Source organism: Micropterus dolomieu, linkage group LG11 (genome assembly GCF_021292245.1).
Source record: "Micropterus dolomieu isolate WLL.071019.BEF.003 ecotype Adirondacks linkage group LG11, ASM2129224v1, whole genome shotgun sequence".
In the NCBI taxonomy this organism is placed as follows: domain Eukaryota; kingdom Metazoa; phylum Chordata; class Actinopteri; order Centrarchiformes; family Centrarchidae; genus Micropterus; species Micropterus dolomieu.
In genome coordinates this window covers 25,549,265-25,565,081 of record NC_060160.1, presented here as the reverse complement: position 1 = coordinate 25,565,081, position 15,817 = coordinate 25,549,265, and the positions used below count along the sequence as shown (strand labels likewise).

General features: G+C 41.2%; 1 protein-coding gene across 2 annotated transcripts in view; it reads right to left on the bottom strand.

The window, feature by feature from the left end:
• kif6 (kinesin family member 6) overlaps positions 1–15,817 on the bottom strand; it is a 60,163-nt gene that overhangs the window by 38,402 nt on the left and 5,944 nt on the right. For both annotated transcript variants that reach the window (XM_046063347.1, XM_046063346.1), the window contains exons 4-11: positions 13,884–14,031; positions 13,559–13,668; positions 11,719–11,848; positions 7,986–8,192; positions 7,538–7,681; positions 7,048–7,134; positions 2,322–2,425; positions 561–666 (exon numbers count right to left, since the gene is read on the bottom strand). In XM_046063347.1, the coding sequence (XP_045919303.1) occupies positions 561–666; positions 2,322–2,425; positions 7,048–7,134; positions 7,538–7,681; positions 7,986–8,192; positions 11,719–11,848; positions 13,559–13,668; positions 13,884–14,031 (1,036 nt within the window). The remainder of the gene's footprint in view (positions 1–560; positions 667–2,321; positions 2,426–7,047; positions 7,135–7,537; positions 7,682–7,985; positions 8,193–11,718; positions 11,849–13,558; positions 13,669–13,883; positions 14,032–15,817) is intronic.

Below are 15,817 nucleotides of genomic sequence, written 5' to 3'. Positions count from 1 at the left end.
TTCTCTCCTTCTAGCCATAGACTCTAGGATTAAGCTTACAATATCCAGTTAGGTTATGGTTAGGTCCCCAGATCATGTTAATCATCAGCCTCTTCTGTGAAATTAAGGTGATAAAATTGCACCTAGACACCGTAACCAGGAGTATTAACAACATAAAATAGGAAAGTTAATTTGAGTTAACACAAATGTAAGGCACTTCCCAGCAAATTACAGTAGAGGGAGCTATTTAGAAGAGGTGATGGGTCAACTGGTCACTGTGCTGAACTGATGGATGGATGAAAATGTCACCTCACTGATCAAATGTATTCTATTTCTATGTCATCCAGTCATTCATGGTTACAGTTCGGATAAAACTGAAGCACTAACTAAGTAACAGAATTCAAAACTTTCATTTTAATGAACTAGCATAGCAACGTGCATGGCTCTTGTCATGGAAAGGAGAGGGAAAACAAATTCTATGAAATGATCGCATGAATGAGAGACTAACCAAATATAAAAGTGTTTACAGGGAGACATGACTGTGGATACTGTACATGGAAAGACCAAAGTAAATACATCACCTTCAGCAGAGAGAAACAGTACTGGATTTTTCTCATGTCTGGTCCCAAGGACAGTGTCACATCTGGATCGGGGTCACCCAGAAAAGCCTTGACTAACTCTTCCAACCTAAACGCACAGACAGACACAGACACATACATGCAGAGACTTCCTTATAACCTAGCTAAAAGCTTAAACCAATACCACATTCCACGGTACAGTCCTTCTCCATCACACTTAGCACAGGCTCATCAGGTACTCAAACAGTTAAGATCCATATTTGAGGAGTGCTTCCAATGTTTAGAATGTGGTTCTGGTCAAAGAAAACTATTTACTTAAACGTGTGTTCCATCTCCACTGGGCCAGCCTGTTGATAAACTATCACTGAATGTTAGTCCAAACATTGGTTCTTCAAGCTCTGGAACCGGCCACTGGAAAAGACCAGGAGGCAACTGTCCAGACGGATCCAATGTAGGCACGACAATGTGAGGTTTTTATTTTCCGCTGTAACGTATTCCGTATAGAAACACGCCAGGTTTACATGACAAAGGACTTAAAACAAACATAGTGGTCTTGTTTCAGGGCCCTGCGAGACATCAGTGGTTTGTGCTACAAAGTTTGATTCTGGAAAGTGCCATTCAATACCATGTACAATATTTTGTGAGAGAAAAAACTGCCAGGATTTGAAATTTTTCAAATGTTTTTTCTAAAGTGTGAGGTGATATGTTATGTAGCAAATGTAGCAAACTAATACTGTATTTAGAAAAATAATTTTTAATTTACTTCATCTTGTATGAGAATGGACTTATACTGAATCGTACAAAGCACTGAAGGCAACAGAACAGTCTTTTGAAAAGGCAAAAATGTGGATGCCTGTGGATATACGTGTTTGGAAATGTGACAACAAATAAGCCAGGTTATGTGCAATCACACAGCACTGGGGATGAGTCAAGGGATAAACCGGAGCAACGAAAAAAGTCAGCATGTCCAGAAAATGTGGTCACAACAGACATCATTAAGGTTCCCTGTGTGAGTCTGACCACAAACGGGGAAATCGCGGATAATCACCAGGCTAGAGGAAATAATAAAAAGACGGACTGAGGGGGCCAAGGCGCCGTAAATACATCAGCACTGGACGGGCGATATGCCAAGTCCATGATGGAACCTCTCGCCTGAACTCTGGCCCTGACTGACTGGGTCTCTTTAACATTTGAGTGTGAGAGCAGAAATGAAGCAGTCCTGGGAAACTCCATTAGATCTGGTTAAGCCTAGGTGCCTGTCCAACTGCATATGTTTTGTAGGCACTTTAGGAAAACCCCAAATGCTTATAAATGATAAAACCTATTTGCTCAAGAATGTCTGGGTTTTTAGCATTACAAATACAAATTAGAGTCGGAAAAAAAAGACCATCTACTCTTTTCCCTGGGTATGAGGCGCACTGTAAACATCCTAGAAGGCTGATGGGGCACACAGCTCTACTGTATACACATCTGCACTGTCCTGAGATGACTGGCTCACTGAGGTCACATCATTACACACACACACACTCACACACTCACACACTCACACACTCACACACTCACACACACACACACACACCAACCCATGATCCTGTGGCAAAAGGCATCATGTCAGTTCATCTGATTTAATTCAACTTTGAGCGACTTTGTTGTCACCCTCATCTGTAAATCTGGAGATATCACCACAGGACATAATATCTATTTTGCGTTGAGAGACTGACAGGACTGAAGGGACGAGGAATCCGGGAACAAGAAGTGACTTACTTCTGGATCTCCTCCACAGTTAGCTGGTCATCTCTCTGTTCTCCTGTCACCATGGCCAGCTCTTCCTTCAGAGACTGGATATCCCTCTTCAAACGAGCTATTAGCTGAAATACAGATAGAAAGCGGGGTTAGAGGTCTACTGTATGTGCACATACACACAATGTAAAAAAAACCCCACAAAACAACGCAGTACAAAACAAAGACATACACTCACGCACAGGCGCATACAAACAGAGGGTTTCTGCTGCTGCCAACCGATGAGACAATCCTTCTGAAAATGATTTTGCGGCTTATCTTACTGATGCATTATGAGGGCAAACTTAAGTGATTCCAGACAACTGGATACTCCAGCGAGAAAATGCAGGAAGCAAAACATAAATTAGCATTAAACATCTACGGTGGCAAAACAGAACACATAAAACTTTCTGCTGCTGTCTGTCCACACGTGTTTGGTCCTTGCACACTGGGCCAACGGGCTGGTTGCCATTAGTAACCGCTGTCCTGGTCTGGTTACTGTATATATAAAAAAGCTAAATATCTCACCAAGTCCAGACACTGCTTCTTAAATATGTACTTAGATGATCTTTACAGAAAAAAAACAACCTAAAACAGCTAGATGGTCTGTTAATGTCAAAAAAACATGATCAGAGGAGAGACGACGTGACGGGCGCAGGATGTTTTTTATAAACAATCTAATTCATCGTTCCACTGATTAATACCCCCAGGTACTGCATTCTCCACTTGTTGAGCACAGGTAGGTCTGAGACAGCCACTTCTATGAACAGAGTATATGACAAAAAGCTATATAAGGCATTAAAAGAAAATGCATCAACACAAATGTGTCAGGCCTTGGCCATGTTGGCATATAACCTTTAATCTTTGGAGATAAGCGTGCGGTTCTCCCTTTTCCCTTGCTGAAAGGATCCATGCCTGGAGAGGTCAGCCTAAGTGGCCTCATGTCAGTCTTGGTAAGGATCAGCTGGCGTCTAGCTACCTAGAACCTAAAGGATTAGTGAGTTCAGATCATAGATGAAGTGGCATTACATGCATGTAGGAGTGGCAACTGATTCTGATGAGCTCTTCTGATGGGACAGAACCATTTGAAATTGGTGCATTGGCTGTATTTTAATGCTCCACTGACAATGAGATGTACAATTTGGATTGACTGATTCAGTGTGTCTTGCTGCCAGGTTATCAATACAAATGTAATTTGTTTGGAAATGTAATGCTGGTGAAATTAACAATTCGTACTTCATTCTTTGTTGTTTGTGCAACAGACCTATTAGGGAAGTGGGATTAAATCCTAAATCTCTTAACCCACACCAGCAAGAGGTCAGAGGTGAGCCACTTGACATTTGCCCTTATTTTGATGTTGAGCAGTGTGCCATAACTTGAACTTAAGGTGCCATGATTAAATGTGAATTGTGCCACATACAGACAACCCAGAAGGACTGATTAACCTAATAAAACCTACAGCTTGGTTTTCTGCAGCTAGAGGTTCAAGATGTTAATTGGGCATGTACTCATTTGCCAAATGCCTTGAAAAAGGGGAATCAGTCCAACAAGAGAATTACATCTAAACAGAGACGTGTAATTACATGTTAATGGTAGGGAAAACAGGCCAACACCAAAATCAATGGATGGTGTAGTTATTGAAAGAAAGCCAGACCAGTTGTAATAAAAACTCTGCACAAATCACACCACAAAACAACACACTAAACCACCTAAAAAAACAAGTGGCAATTGTTCTTTTTCTCAGATGACCCACTTCTTTCTTCAGTATAAATCCCACTTAACAATCACCACTGAATTTGACCACACCGCAAAATGCTAAAGCAGACTGAAAGGCTGGAACGTCTCAGTGGCAAAGAGCAAATACGACAGAAAGTGGCGACTGTGTGCCAGAGTCACACAGCGACACCCCTGACACTAAGATGCTAGGGAGCCAAAGTTCAGTGAAAACTAAATCAAGGTTAAAGGTCAGACTGAGTCATCTAACTTAGCAAAGAACCGCCACTTCGAACACATCTTCTAACTGTAAAGTCAAAACCAGTCAAACCATCAGACATCATCAAGTCAAGATGCTATTGAGAAGAAACAGACCTGTAGTGTGGTTTTGGGTAGGTGCCACTTAGCTGAACAAAAATTTCATTTCTAATCCACCCCATATCATATTTTTTAACACTGAACATCATTGCTGACCATCCCTCACCAGAGCCGCTCCCTGTATCTATTTTTTGGAAGCCATGGTCTGATGTAATTCTCCCAGCTGCATCCTGAAAAGCTGACCGCCAGTTGTTGGTCAGCAGAATCATGCAGTCTATTTCAGAGCACCGAGCCCACGCTGGTACCACAGCGCCGTGACAGGCTTCCATACTCTCTGAATAAAAACTGACTCAGGCTCTGTGACTGATGATGCCGGCATATCCTATGGAAAACCAATGTCAGTGTAGCAATGCAAAATGTTACGGTGAAGGAAAAAGCAACACTACATTTACATGTTACACAATTAGGTTTGAAACAGTCCTAACTTTAAATTATACATCTTCTTGAATATATATATCCATCCTGCGCATAAACCCACCCACAGTAAACTGTACACACTGCAGTATAATCACAGGTTACACCTAAAATGCACATGTAATATGCAGTATGCCACTCACAAACATACAGCTATTATGGGGCCTCTTTTAATGAAGGAAGAGGAGTCATAGTTTCCCACTGTGGGCACGGTCTTTTATCACTGTTTGACTCACAGGTATGCGCAAATCAGAACCGTCTTCATAAGCAAGACGCTGTGTGCATCGACGTTTTAGACCCTTTAAGAATTACAGAAAGAAGTTTGATGGCAATTCAGCTCAACTCAAACTAAGCACTCCTGCACACAAAGTACACACTTAAGACAAAAGCTACAGTGAGGTGGTGGAAGCCTCTTGGAAGACAGATCCAATAACTGTTGACAATTTCCACTGACTACAGTCCAGGATCAGGAACAGGCTGGTCTAAACAGAGGATTAGGACTGACCTAAGCGCTCTTAGATCAACCAACAGAGCCAACCTTATATGGTGTAGTCTGTGTGGCTGACGTCATTATGATCGCAGATCACTTTCAACACTTCATTCTTTCTTTGTCCATGAGAGACTTCTTAACTGTTTTGTCTGGTCTAGCTGGATTCCTGCTGTTCAGGCTTTTAAGAAGTGCATTTTGTAGCCTGTAGGCTACAGTATAGGACTATTAAGGCAGTGTGTGGTCTTAACAATGCACCAAACACTGACTGCAAGACTGTGAAAAGCAAAGTCCAGGTTTAAAATCAATTACCACAGGCAGCATGTCCAATAGACAGTGTGCCTTGAGACGGGCCAGGCCAAGAATGAGAGTCAGAGTGTCACCCCAAACCACAAAAAATGACATCATTCTAATCTGCAAACTGCACTGCTGGCTTAACTCTTTCTCAGTAAACCATGAAGAAAGATATAGGGAGAGACGGGAGAGATGAACAAAATGAGAAACACACTAAAAAGTCATAAACAGAGACAAGAAATTTGCCCATGGAGTTTGGATTTGCCTGGAGCTGCAACTGTGCCGGGCCCAGTTGGGAGCAGCCAGACACTGTCACAATTACTGGGCTGGCCGCAGACTCTCTTAAAAATACCTCTGTAGGGTTTGCAAGTGGCCAGCCAAGTCTCAGTAGCAGTAATACAGTAGCAGTTGATCCTGAGGCAGGTCATGGTGGGAGGGGAGGAAGCGGATATAGCTGTGATGACTAACTACTGTACAGTATATCCCCCGAGGGGCCTTTACAACGACTACCAGGTCTGCTTCCTTGCACACTACATTAGGGGAAGGTGTTACAAGTATTGTAAAAAGAGAAGGTAAGGCAGCAAACCCATTATCAAGGGCTAACTTGGCTAAAATGCTCAGGAAATCTCTCATGTGACTTCCTATAAGGCATTATGTACTGTAATGTATAACAACATGTAACAAAAGGCAAATGTGGAAAAATGTATGACGTCTATGTAAAAGAAAGAACCACATACAATCCAAGGACTTATTCTCATCAAAACTTTCTTCTACATCTCCTTCTCTGGCCTCTTCTCCAAAATAAAAAATGTATTCATAGTATCCAGACACAAAATACAATGAAAGTAAACAGACTGGCCACTCTCATTTTAAAAACTGTCACACTATGTCCTCAGATCTGCAACATTTGGGTATGAATTACTCTATTTGGCTCCATGCGTGCAGATTTGTGATTTCCTCGCATGAATGTGTGTAAAGCCATATATACACACCAGTCTCCAGCTGGATGCTTTCTCAAGAGGTTGTAAGGTACTGGGATAAAACATGCCATAACAGAATTGGAGGCATGTAAACAGGACAGAGAGGGAATGCAACAAGGACCTGTGAGCGGTTTAAATAACACAAGACTGACAGGCATCCCTGTGCTGAAGGTGGAAAACTGCTTCTTTTAGAATGACTGACACTGGAAAAACTAATTTGGTATTGGAAACCTAAAGAGGACACTTAAGCACATGGTGGGTTACATTTAGAAGCTGGATTCTCGCTACAACTCATTCGCTGATCAATTTAAGGTCTGGAAGCTATGAGGAGGGTCTGGCCATAATGAAACAGCACATTAAGTCATGCCTCTGTGGTGTGACTCTGTGGCTAAGCCATGGTATTTGTAGTGACTGGTGAAGTTCTGTAAGTGTCTGGCCGTCTCACCAGGGCAGGATCTAGTTCTTCATTCAATGTAGCCTCGTTCTTGATGAGAGCCACTCGCTGAGCAAAGCGGCACGTAGAGATGGACTCCTGAAGAAAACAGTTTAAAGAAAATGTTTCATCCTTCGTTTTTCTGCCTGACTGAAGACTATTACTCCTAATTACTCCTTCGTAATTAATGATACATTTACTTAAGTGAATGCATATAACAAAGATGACAAAATGTTCATAATCTATACTTGCTTCACAATGCACTGCTTTTCATTAGTTTCTATGAAGCAGAATATACTGTATGATACTATTTCATGTAAACACTGTTTTTGCATGGTTTAAATACACAGAGAATTCAGATGAGGTTTCAGAAGAGAAAATGTATAGTCAGCACTGACAGAGCAAGCTAGCAAGATCAAACATTGTTTCACTCCAAAACCCTGTTTCTCCTTATCTAACTGAATATTCTGTCCAAACAAGGTCCTACGCAGACTATCCTTACATCAAGGTTCCTCTTGTCCACTGCCAGAGTGGCAATCATGGTAGTCATGCAGTTGCCCCCAAGGCTGTCCCTCAGCACAGAAGTCAACATGGAGTTCCTGTAAGGAATATGGGAGCGGTTCTTCTCTGACAAAGCTATGATCACCTGAAGAAGAGAGCAGTGAAAAGGGCTGATGTATAAAACAAGACAGAGATGGAGGAAGCAAATGAATGTCTGATTGTAACATAATGTCTGAAAGAAAATGTAAATGTAATTCTGTAGACTGAACAAATAAAGTAGAATCAGCAGAATACAGTTTTTTTTCTCATGGTGGAAAGGATTAAACTTGCTGTGCCAATTCAAAGAACAAAGAAAATGTATTGTATGCAAATTTATATCAAATATACTATAAATATTAAAACGCACAATATGTTATTTTAAATGAAAAAATAGTTTCAGAAGTGGCTACCTGCTCCAAGTAGTGGAGGGAGAGGTTGATGTACTTGGCTTCAGTGAGCAGCTGCCCATTCAGGCCAGTCTTGCTAACTCTATCTGATCCAGCCAGGTCCACCAGGTGGAGCTTGGAGCGCCGCAGGGTGGCCGAGCCCGGCTCACGCCTGCACAAGTGCACAGTGAAAACACAGTGTGAACGTGTGGATGCCTGGTTCATTGGAGTCTGGAGATGAGAGAAGAGTGGTGAGAGAACATTTTGAAAATGCTGTGATAATCTTAGGTCTATTTGAGAGTATTCTAAATCCTCTAAAATTGGTACACATGGTGGACACAAAAGCGGAATTTTTATTCTCCATCTGCGGTACTCTCCATATTCAAACAACAAAAAAACATGTTTCCTTTGATTCTTATTTTTTCTTGCTCCCGCTGGTTTGAAGATCAAAGCCACACCATGTGTAACCGATGAGCAGTAAACACATGGTGGCGGCTTTACAAAAGCTGAGGTTGATTTTCAGATGGTCACTGGAACAGCAGAAGTCAGGTTGAGACCAGGAGGAGACAGAAATAGAGTATGAGTCACTTTGCACAAACAAGCTTTATTAACTAAAGGAGTATGGGTTACTCAGAGAGAGAAACAGAGCAATAGACTTCTCATTGACTCCTTTTTCTTTTCTTTTGTTTGTGCCATATCATGTAGGCAACTTGAACATGATGGTTTTAAATAACAACTTTTAATTAGAACAGTGGGGGTATCCTGATAATACAGTGGACTTGACTTGTATTAGCTTCTGGTCAAGGCTGAACTTTCTTCTGTGGAATGGCCACTGATCTAAGATAATGGACATGACTTATTTTTTCTCTCTGCTCGAAAACATCATCATAGACATTCCAGATCATTCATTCTAAAAATGTGCCCTGACTCCGACTTCTTGTTGGCTTAAATGTGCCAACACCTGCCTCTTAGGGTCATGACAGCTTATGACAGATCTTTCACTATCTTAACCCATTGCTATCATCTCTTTCCTCAGTCCAAATTCTCTTCACTCTGCACACATCCATGTTTGCTCCTCAGGGTCTCCCTTTAAGTCCTATGACACAGCCCTTAGATGCTAAAAAGGGATCACACACATAATAGGATTGAATAACTGGTCAAAGGTAAGAACTTAGGGTCCACGTTGAAGAATTAGTATTACAGTCTCACCCCTGACAGCTATTTTTCACACCGACCGACATCAACCAAAATTAATGCTGGCCTACGCTGTGTGTTTGTCAAATTCCAGACAGCCAGCAGGTGTTTTGAGACCCAGTAAAGTGTGTTGTATTTATTGCATCGACGGATGTACAGACAAGTTCTTGGTGCTATGCAATTCCAGCTAGAGATATCCATATGTTTGATAGTTTTAACATTAATATGCTTAAGTGTGTATTTTTCTTTTAACATTAAAACTATATCCAATATTGCACTAAGCTTCAGAATGTATGTAAATGTGTACACTTGTTTGTTTTTTTTTTTTTACATTCAGGATTCAACTCAGAAAATTGTTTAAACCCATGACACAAATTTACTGCTCATGCATTAAAGTATTAACAGTATATTGCCCATATATACATACATACATACAATACATGCAGTAAATACACTAAGTTGGCTCTTCATTAGGTACACCTAGATAAAACTAATGCGGTCTAATACAACAGTCCTACAATAGATTTGTACTTTGTTATAATAATTCATTGTTGATTCAACTTTATGATCATTTTGGAGGATGCAGTTGCTGTTGCTGTTGCATTGTACTGCGTTTTACTGACAGGCACTTCTATTATTTTGTCCACCCCATGCTCATCAAGGAGAAAGCTGAATAACAGAACAGAAACACCTCTCTGTGACTGCTAATGTATGTACTACAGTGGAAATCGATACCAGCGGTTATGGAAAATAGGTACGAGGTGACTGTTATTTATGTGTTATTGTGTCCTTACCATAGCATTTATCAAGACTGAGCACCAGCCGAGAGACAGTTTAGGTAAGTTCTGAGATGTGGGTGCAGCGTGCAACACAATAAGTTAATTTTGATATCAGCAGACATTATATAAAAGGTTTCTTTAGGAATCAAGTACATCAAGTACAGTATGTATAATGAATTGGTTACTGACTATGTGTGTTCATGTCCACAGAGGAAATAGAGTGCACATGGGGACAAGTATGTCTTGAAAAAGCAGCAAGACAATGCAACCACACTGGAGTCACTTCCTTTAGTCTTCTGTGTTCTCAATTGACCACATGTTGATCTTAAGTGCACCACATGCTGACCACACACAGCGCTGCACTGGGTCAGCATAAAGGATCAATCTGGTGCCACAAACCCCAAAACACTTTGCTGATTCAAAAGATTAAGAGTGAAGTTTCATTTGGACCACCTGCTATGCACCCTACTCACCCCTAAATATTCGGGAGGGAGTTAGGATGTAGACAGGGGGAAATATGCAGGCCTTGCACCCCCACATGTGACAAAAGTGAAACAGGGACGCAGAAAAAAAGACTCCCAGATGGGAAGAAATGTTTCTTGATGAGGTTGAAGGGTGAGGAGTTGAAAAGGTGTATTTTATTTCCTGTCCAATAAAAGTGCAGAGAGCATTGCAAAGTCTCAAAGCGAGTGAGCTCATCGTCGACTGAGTGTGGCGTGAACGGATGTGTCATCTTTTATCCACACGGCTGGGAGCAAGAGAAGAAAGAAAGCATTACTGTTAACTTTATCGCAAGTCTCTGTGGAGCAAGGACTTCTGGGGTGATTCTGTCAGTGACATATTGACTTCTTTGTTTGCTTGGGGCTCAAGAGAAACCTTCTAGATATCTTCTTGTGAAGAAGTTTCAGAGAGGACGGATTCACAAGTCTTGGTGTGGGCGGACTGTGCAGTGGTCTCCCCACTGAACTGTGCAGCGCCTTGATTGCCTGATCAACAGACTAATGCAACCAAGAATGTGTTTCCACTCAAATATACCCCTGGGTTTTACAGCAGTGGACAGTGGGAGTGGATCCTCAAGGTGGATGAAAAACAAATGCAATATTGTTTTGGCAATGGGCTTTGTTGAGTGGATTATGTATGTTACTTGGTAGACACGTTTTATCATACATTACAAAAGCTATATTCTAGGATTCTACCTACTAAACCCATTTTCTGAGTTCCAGAGAAATTCCATCTTGGATTTCTTCTACATTGGTTTTGTTTCATGGAAAAGTCCCAGCCACATCAATACTCGTCAAAAATGAAAAGTAAGTCTCTGACTGAAACCTGATTATCCAGCTCACTTTTACTGTCTGTTATTTACTTACAAGCTAGTAAACAAGGTGAGCTTAGCTTCTTTGCTCCAAACCTCAGGTTGCAAATCAAAAGCTGACCCAAACATGTCTCATCAGCGTGGGGAGTCTGGGTGTCTGAGTGTAGAAAAGAACCACCGCAACATAAACAGAAATTACAGAGAGAATGCTCGGTTTTACTGGGGAAAAAACATGGTAAAAGGGACCACAGGGGACAAAAATAATATTTTAGAGGGGTCTTAAGGTAGCCTTTAGAGTGCATATTGCATTTGTGGACAAAGAATACCCTTTATGCCACTTACCCTGGAAGTGGTCATGTATTTTTGCATACTGTCCACAATCCTAACTAAAAACATTACATGTATGGTGTGTGAAGTGGGAATCATTTCAATCAAACATCTCTACAGAAGCATGTGTTTCCCTCTTTCTTACTTCCGCAATCATACGATTGGTGTCACCCAGGAAGAGCAGATTCAGAGCCTCCTCCTCATTTGCTGACTGCTGCAGTGAAAGGTTCTTAAGATGGATGTTCTGGTCTGGATCCTCCATGATCATTACTTTTCTGGAAAAGAAAAAAAATGTTGTTAAAAAAAATTCCAGCGTAATAAATTCACTTGAAATTATGAGTAGAAGATGACAAAGCGGGACAAATCCAGGCAAACCCCAAATAATCCAACACTGAAGCAATTACGAAAGACTAATTATGTCCGTTATGTCATCCATTTCCCTACCATCGCCTTGGCCTCATTCAGCTCTAAATCCAAACAAACCACATCTGCGAGTCAGTGTGTGCTGTGACCCAGTTTGACACATGTGCTTTATCTATGCAGCAGTTCATAACTTGATAACAGACAGGGCTTGCTTTTAAAAACAAACAGGTTCTTGCCTACATCAAGCACTCTGAAACAGTGTATGCTGAAATGACTCCTATAATATACTCCTACTATATCATTTCCATCACACCACCGGGGCTGTGACAGCAAGGCTACTGGATTGAGATGTCAAAGAGGGTGGAATGACTGGAAAACACATGCAGATCATTAATTGAGGTAGTCTGATAAAACAGTATTAATCTTAATCTGATTAAAGGCCTGTGCCCTGGCAGGTTATTTTCCCAAACAGCCCCGCCAACTCATAATAGGATTTGATTATTGTGTTTTTACACAGATTTGTTGAATTCATTTACAAGATAATTTAGAGACTTTTTCAGAGGATGGAATGCTGAACGCATCGTGGAAATAATGCACAGATGGCGACCAGAAGAAGTAAAACAAGAAAAGAAATTAGGGCAAGAACATCAGAAAGAAGAGAAGGGACAGGCAGTGAAAGACAGAAGCAGACCAACGGTTAAAGAGAGAAATTTGTCAGTGCCACAGCATCTCCTTGAATCAGCAAGTGTAGCCACAGCATGGTTAACAACGGGCACTGTCTATTTCCAGAAGACTGTCATTTGTGGGTATCAAAACCTTGAGCTGGATCCTCTGCGAAAGGAGAGAAAAAAACTTACATGGAACTGGTACAAGAAAATACAAGACAAACACCAAAATGATGTACCAAGACGATGTCGCTCCTGGATGAATAAGTATTGAGTATGACAAAAAAGGCAAAAAAAAGAAAACTAAGGTTATACACTGTCAAACCTCCAGACAGATGGAATTTATAATTACAAAGACAGACTGAAAGAAAGAAAGAATGAAGCCAGATGAAATAGCATGAACAGTGAGGAAGTGAGAGTCATTCTCAAAGACAGGGCAAGGGCAGAGAGGGAAGAAAAAAAGGACAACAAACAAATGAGTGAGAATAAAAGGTAGATGGACAGAATTTTTTCTCCCTAAGACCGGCTGCAGCAGCAACTAGCTATGAAGAACTATTTCTCCACATGACCCTCTTGCTCTCCACTCCAGTGCCAGAATCTGCCACCAGGTTGACCACATCCATAGCTGTCCCACAGTCTCATTATGTCACTTGGCAGTTTGTAAGTGAGGTGGTAAATGCTCGAGTCTCCATATTTCACCACACACTGACTCCGGGCCAGGCTGACAAATGGCTGTTCAAGAATGAGACTCGGCTAAACCCACAAGTGTCTGGGAGTATAATGGAATCAGGGATGATTAGTCTTTTCAACTTTAAAATAAGTGGGTACATCAACTCATAAGTGATGTATAGCGAAATACTGTCTAACTGTTGACATTTTTCAAATGTAACTGGATGTCTGTAGCATCAGTGTAGCAAAGGTTACAGTAAAAAAAACAATAAAAACAAATCAACAAACGGTAGGTCTTCCAGTCGAGAGGCTTCATGTCTGGAATCCAGAAGGTCATATCCCATCTCATTGTAGATCTCCAGGTAGGAGATGTGTGTGGAATAAACCGTACTGCTGTCCTGTGGGGTAATAAGTATGTTAAATTGGACTGGGTGCATAAAAATGGAAAGCTGAGTTTAAATCAACAATTGTAATTTAGAAGCTTTACGGCACAGAGAAATGAGAGCCAGTAGCATACTATTTTACATTGTTCTTATATGGATCAATGCGTGTGGGCTACATGTACCAGTGCCCTAAATGAATTGAAAAAACAAGCCAACCCTGCTGTGCTGACCTGGCTGAAGCGTTCAAACAGGTAGGAAAGGGTACGGGGAATAATGCCACGATCACTGTAGCGCTCGGCCCCTCCCGTGATGGTGAAGGTCTTCCCACTTCCCGTCTGACCATAGGCAAATATGGTGCCATTATAGCCAGCCAATACACTGCAAAGACACACACACACACACACACACACACACACACCTGTAATGACCACAAAAGTCTATATTTACAAAACCTTTCAAATTAAAGGTTTAATTTAATTGCCTGAGATCAGTGGTCGGCCCTGGGCAACATGAACTCATGTACAGTATCTACAGCAATCTTATCAGTAACAGATCCTCACACTGTTAAATATCTTTTTGTGTCTTGTAGTATTTTTCTCCTATTATGGATATTTACTTAAGCTAGCGATTTCCAAGAATGCAACAACCATAATGAGGAGTTTGTCTGAATTATTGAATGGAAAAACACATAAATATAGCAAACTAGCAGACAAGTTCATCAACACCAAGAACATAAAGTCTATGACAATGTCAAGAATATACACTGCATGTTATCTATTCATCATATTTTATAAGAAGCAGATAAGCACACTGAATACACAATTTCAATAAAATTTTACCCGTCCAATTTGTACTGATTGGCCAATTGACCATAGCATAGCACGTTTAAAAAAACCTTATATTTTACAGTAGCCCTTCTTGGAACAGCACTTGTCTGCACTGGTAATGGAATATTATGTTACTCTAAGTCCATAAGAATATAAGAATAGATAAGAGCAAACATAATAAACAGTTTGTGATTACAGTAGTACCCTTTTAAAGACGGCTAAACCAAATCAAAAACCAAACAACAAAATGGGCTGCAGATAACTGATTGAACAGTGGAAGGAAAAGCAATTTTCAGTTTTCTCATTCACATCATGTGCCTCCTATGACATCACTGTCTTAATTTGCAAGAGTGCAAAATACTGTCAAGTATATCCCCGAGCAGACACCAACATCTGAGTGAATTGAATCTGACACTTTAAATCCACAGGAAAAGATGGCAGCGAGTGGAGAACTGCTCTGGCGACACAAATCCGCCGGTGAGGGAGGAATGTCTCGGAGTATGAGTGAAGGAAAGGGCCCAAACCCACTCAACTAGGCAGGGCCCGGTAAATTTTGGTTTGGCACTAAAGTGCACTTCTGCACGTGCACATGGTCGTGGAAACCGATGGTATCTAGTTCTGTTTGAATGAAATGAACATCCAATATGATGGTACTGTGATGGTAGGATACATTGGCATAAAAAGACTCCTGTTCTGTAGTCTTGGAAATAAACCAGGACTAAATAGTAAAATGATAGAGGAGGCTCTGACACACGAGCTGGGATCAAAGGTGAGGATAAACCCTGTGTTTTCTGACACGCCAATCTCAAGGAAAAGGATATCTTTACGCTATATTTTTCAGGACGAATTATAAACAAACTTAAGCCTCATTCTAGTGTAATTGCCAAGACAGTGTTTGCTGGCTGTTGGTCCTGTGTGCTGTACTCCCTGCATCAGGAGGGCGAGGGAAAAAACTGCATGTCAATTTATATAAAACACTACGTTCACTCATGAGAACGGTGGTTGGTTAGTCTGACTTGGACGGCCATTGAATGTCCATCTATCTAGCGTGAGTCATGGCAGTGAGGGCAGAGACTGTGTCTGGAGAAAAGACACAGGCTCAGTGTTTAAGTTTTATGTCAGTGCTAATGATGAGGTCTCGGCCCTGCCACTGAGGCTTGGGCATCTCCCAACACTTGTTCCTCTCTACACCTCAGGTTTCCTGGAGACTGGCAACTCATCGCCAAAAAGATTCTTCCTGTTCTTTTTATAAGAAACAGTATATTCAGTCTATTAAGGTAACCAGAATAAGGATAAAACTTAACATACCTCCATTCGTCTTTGAACTTGGGCTGCAG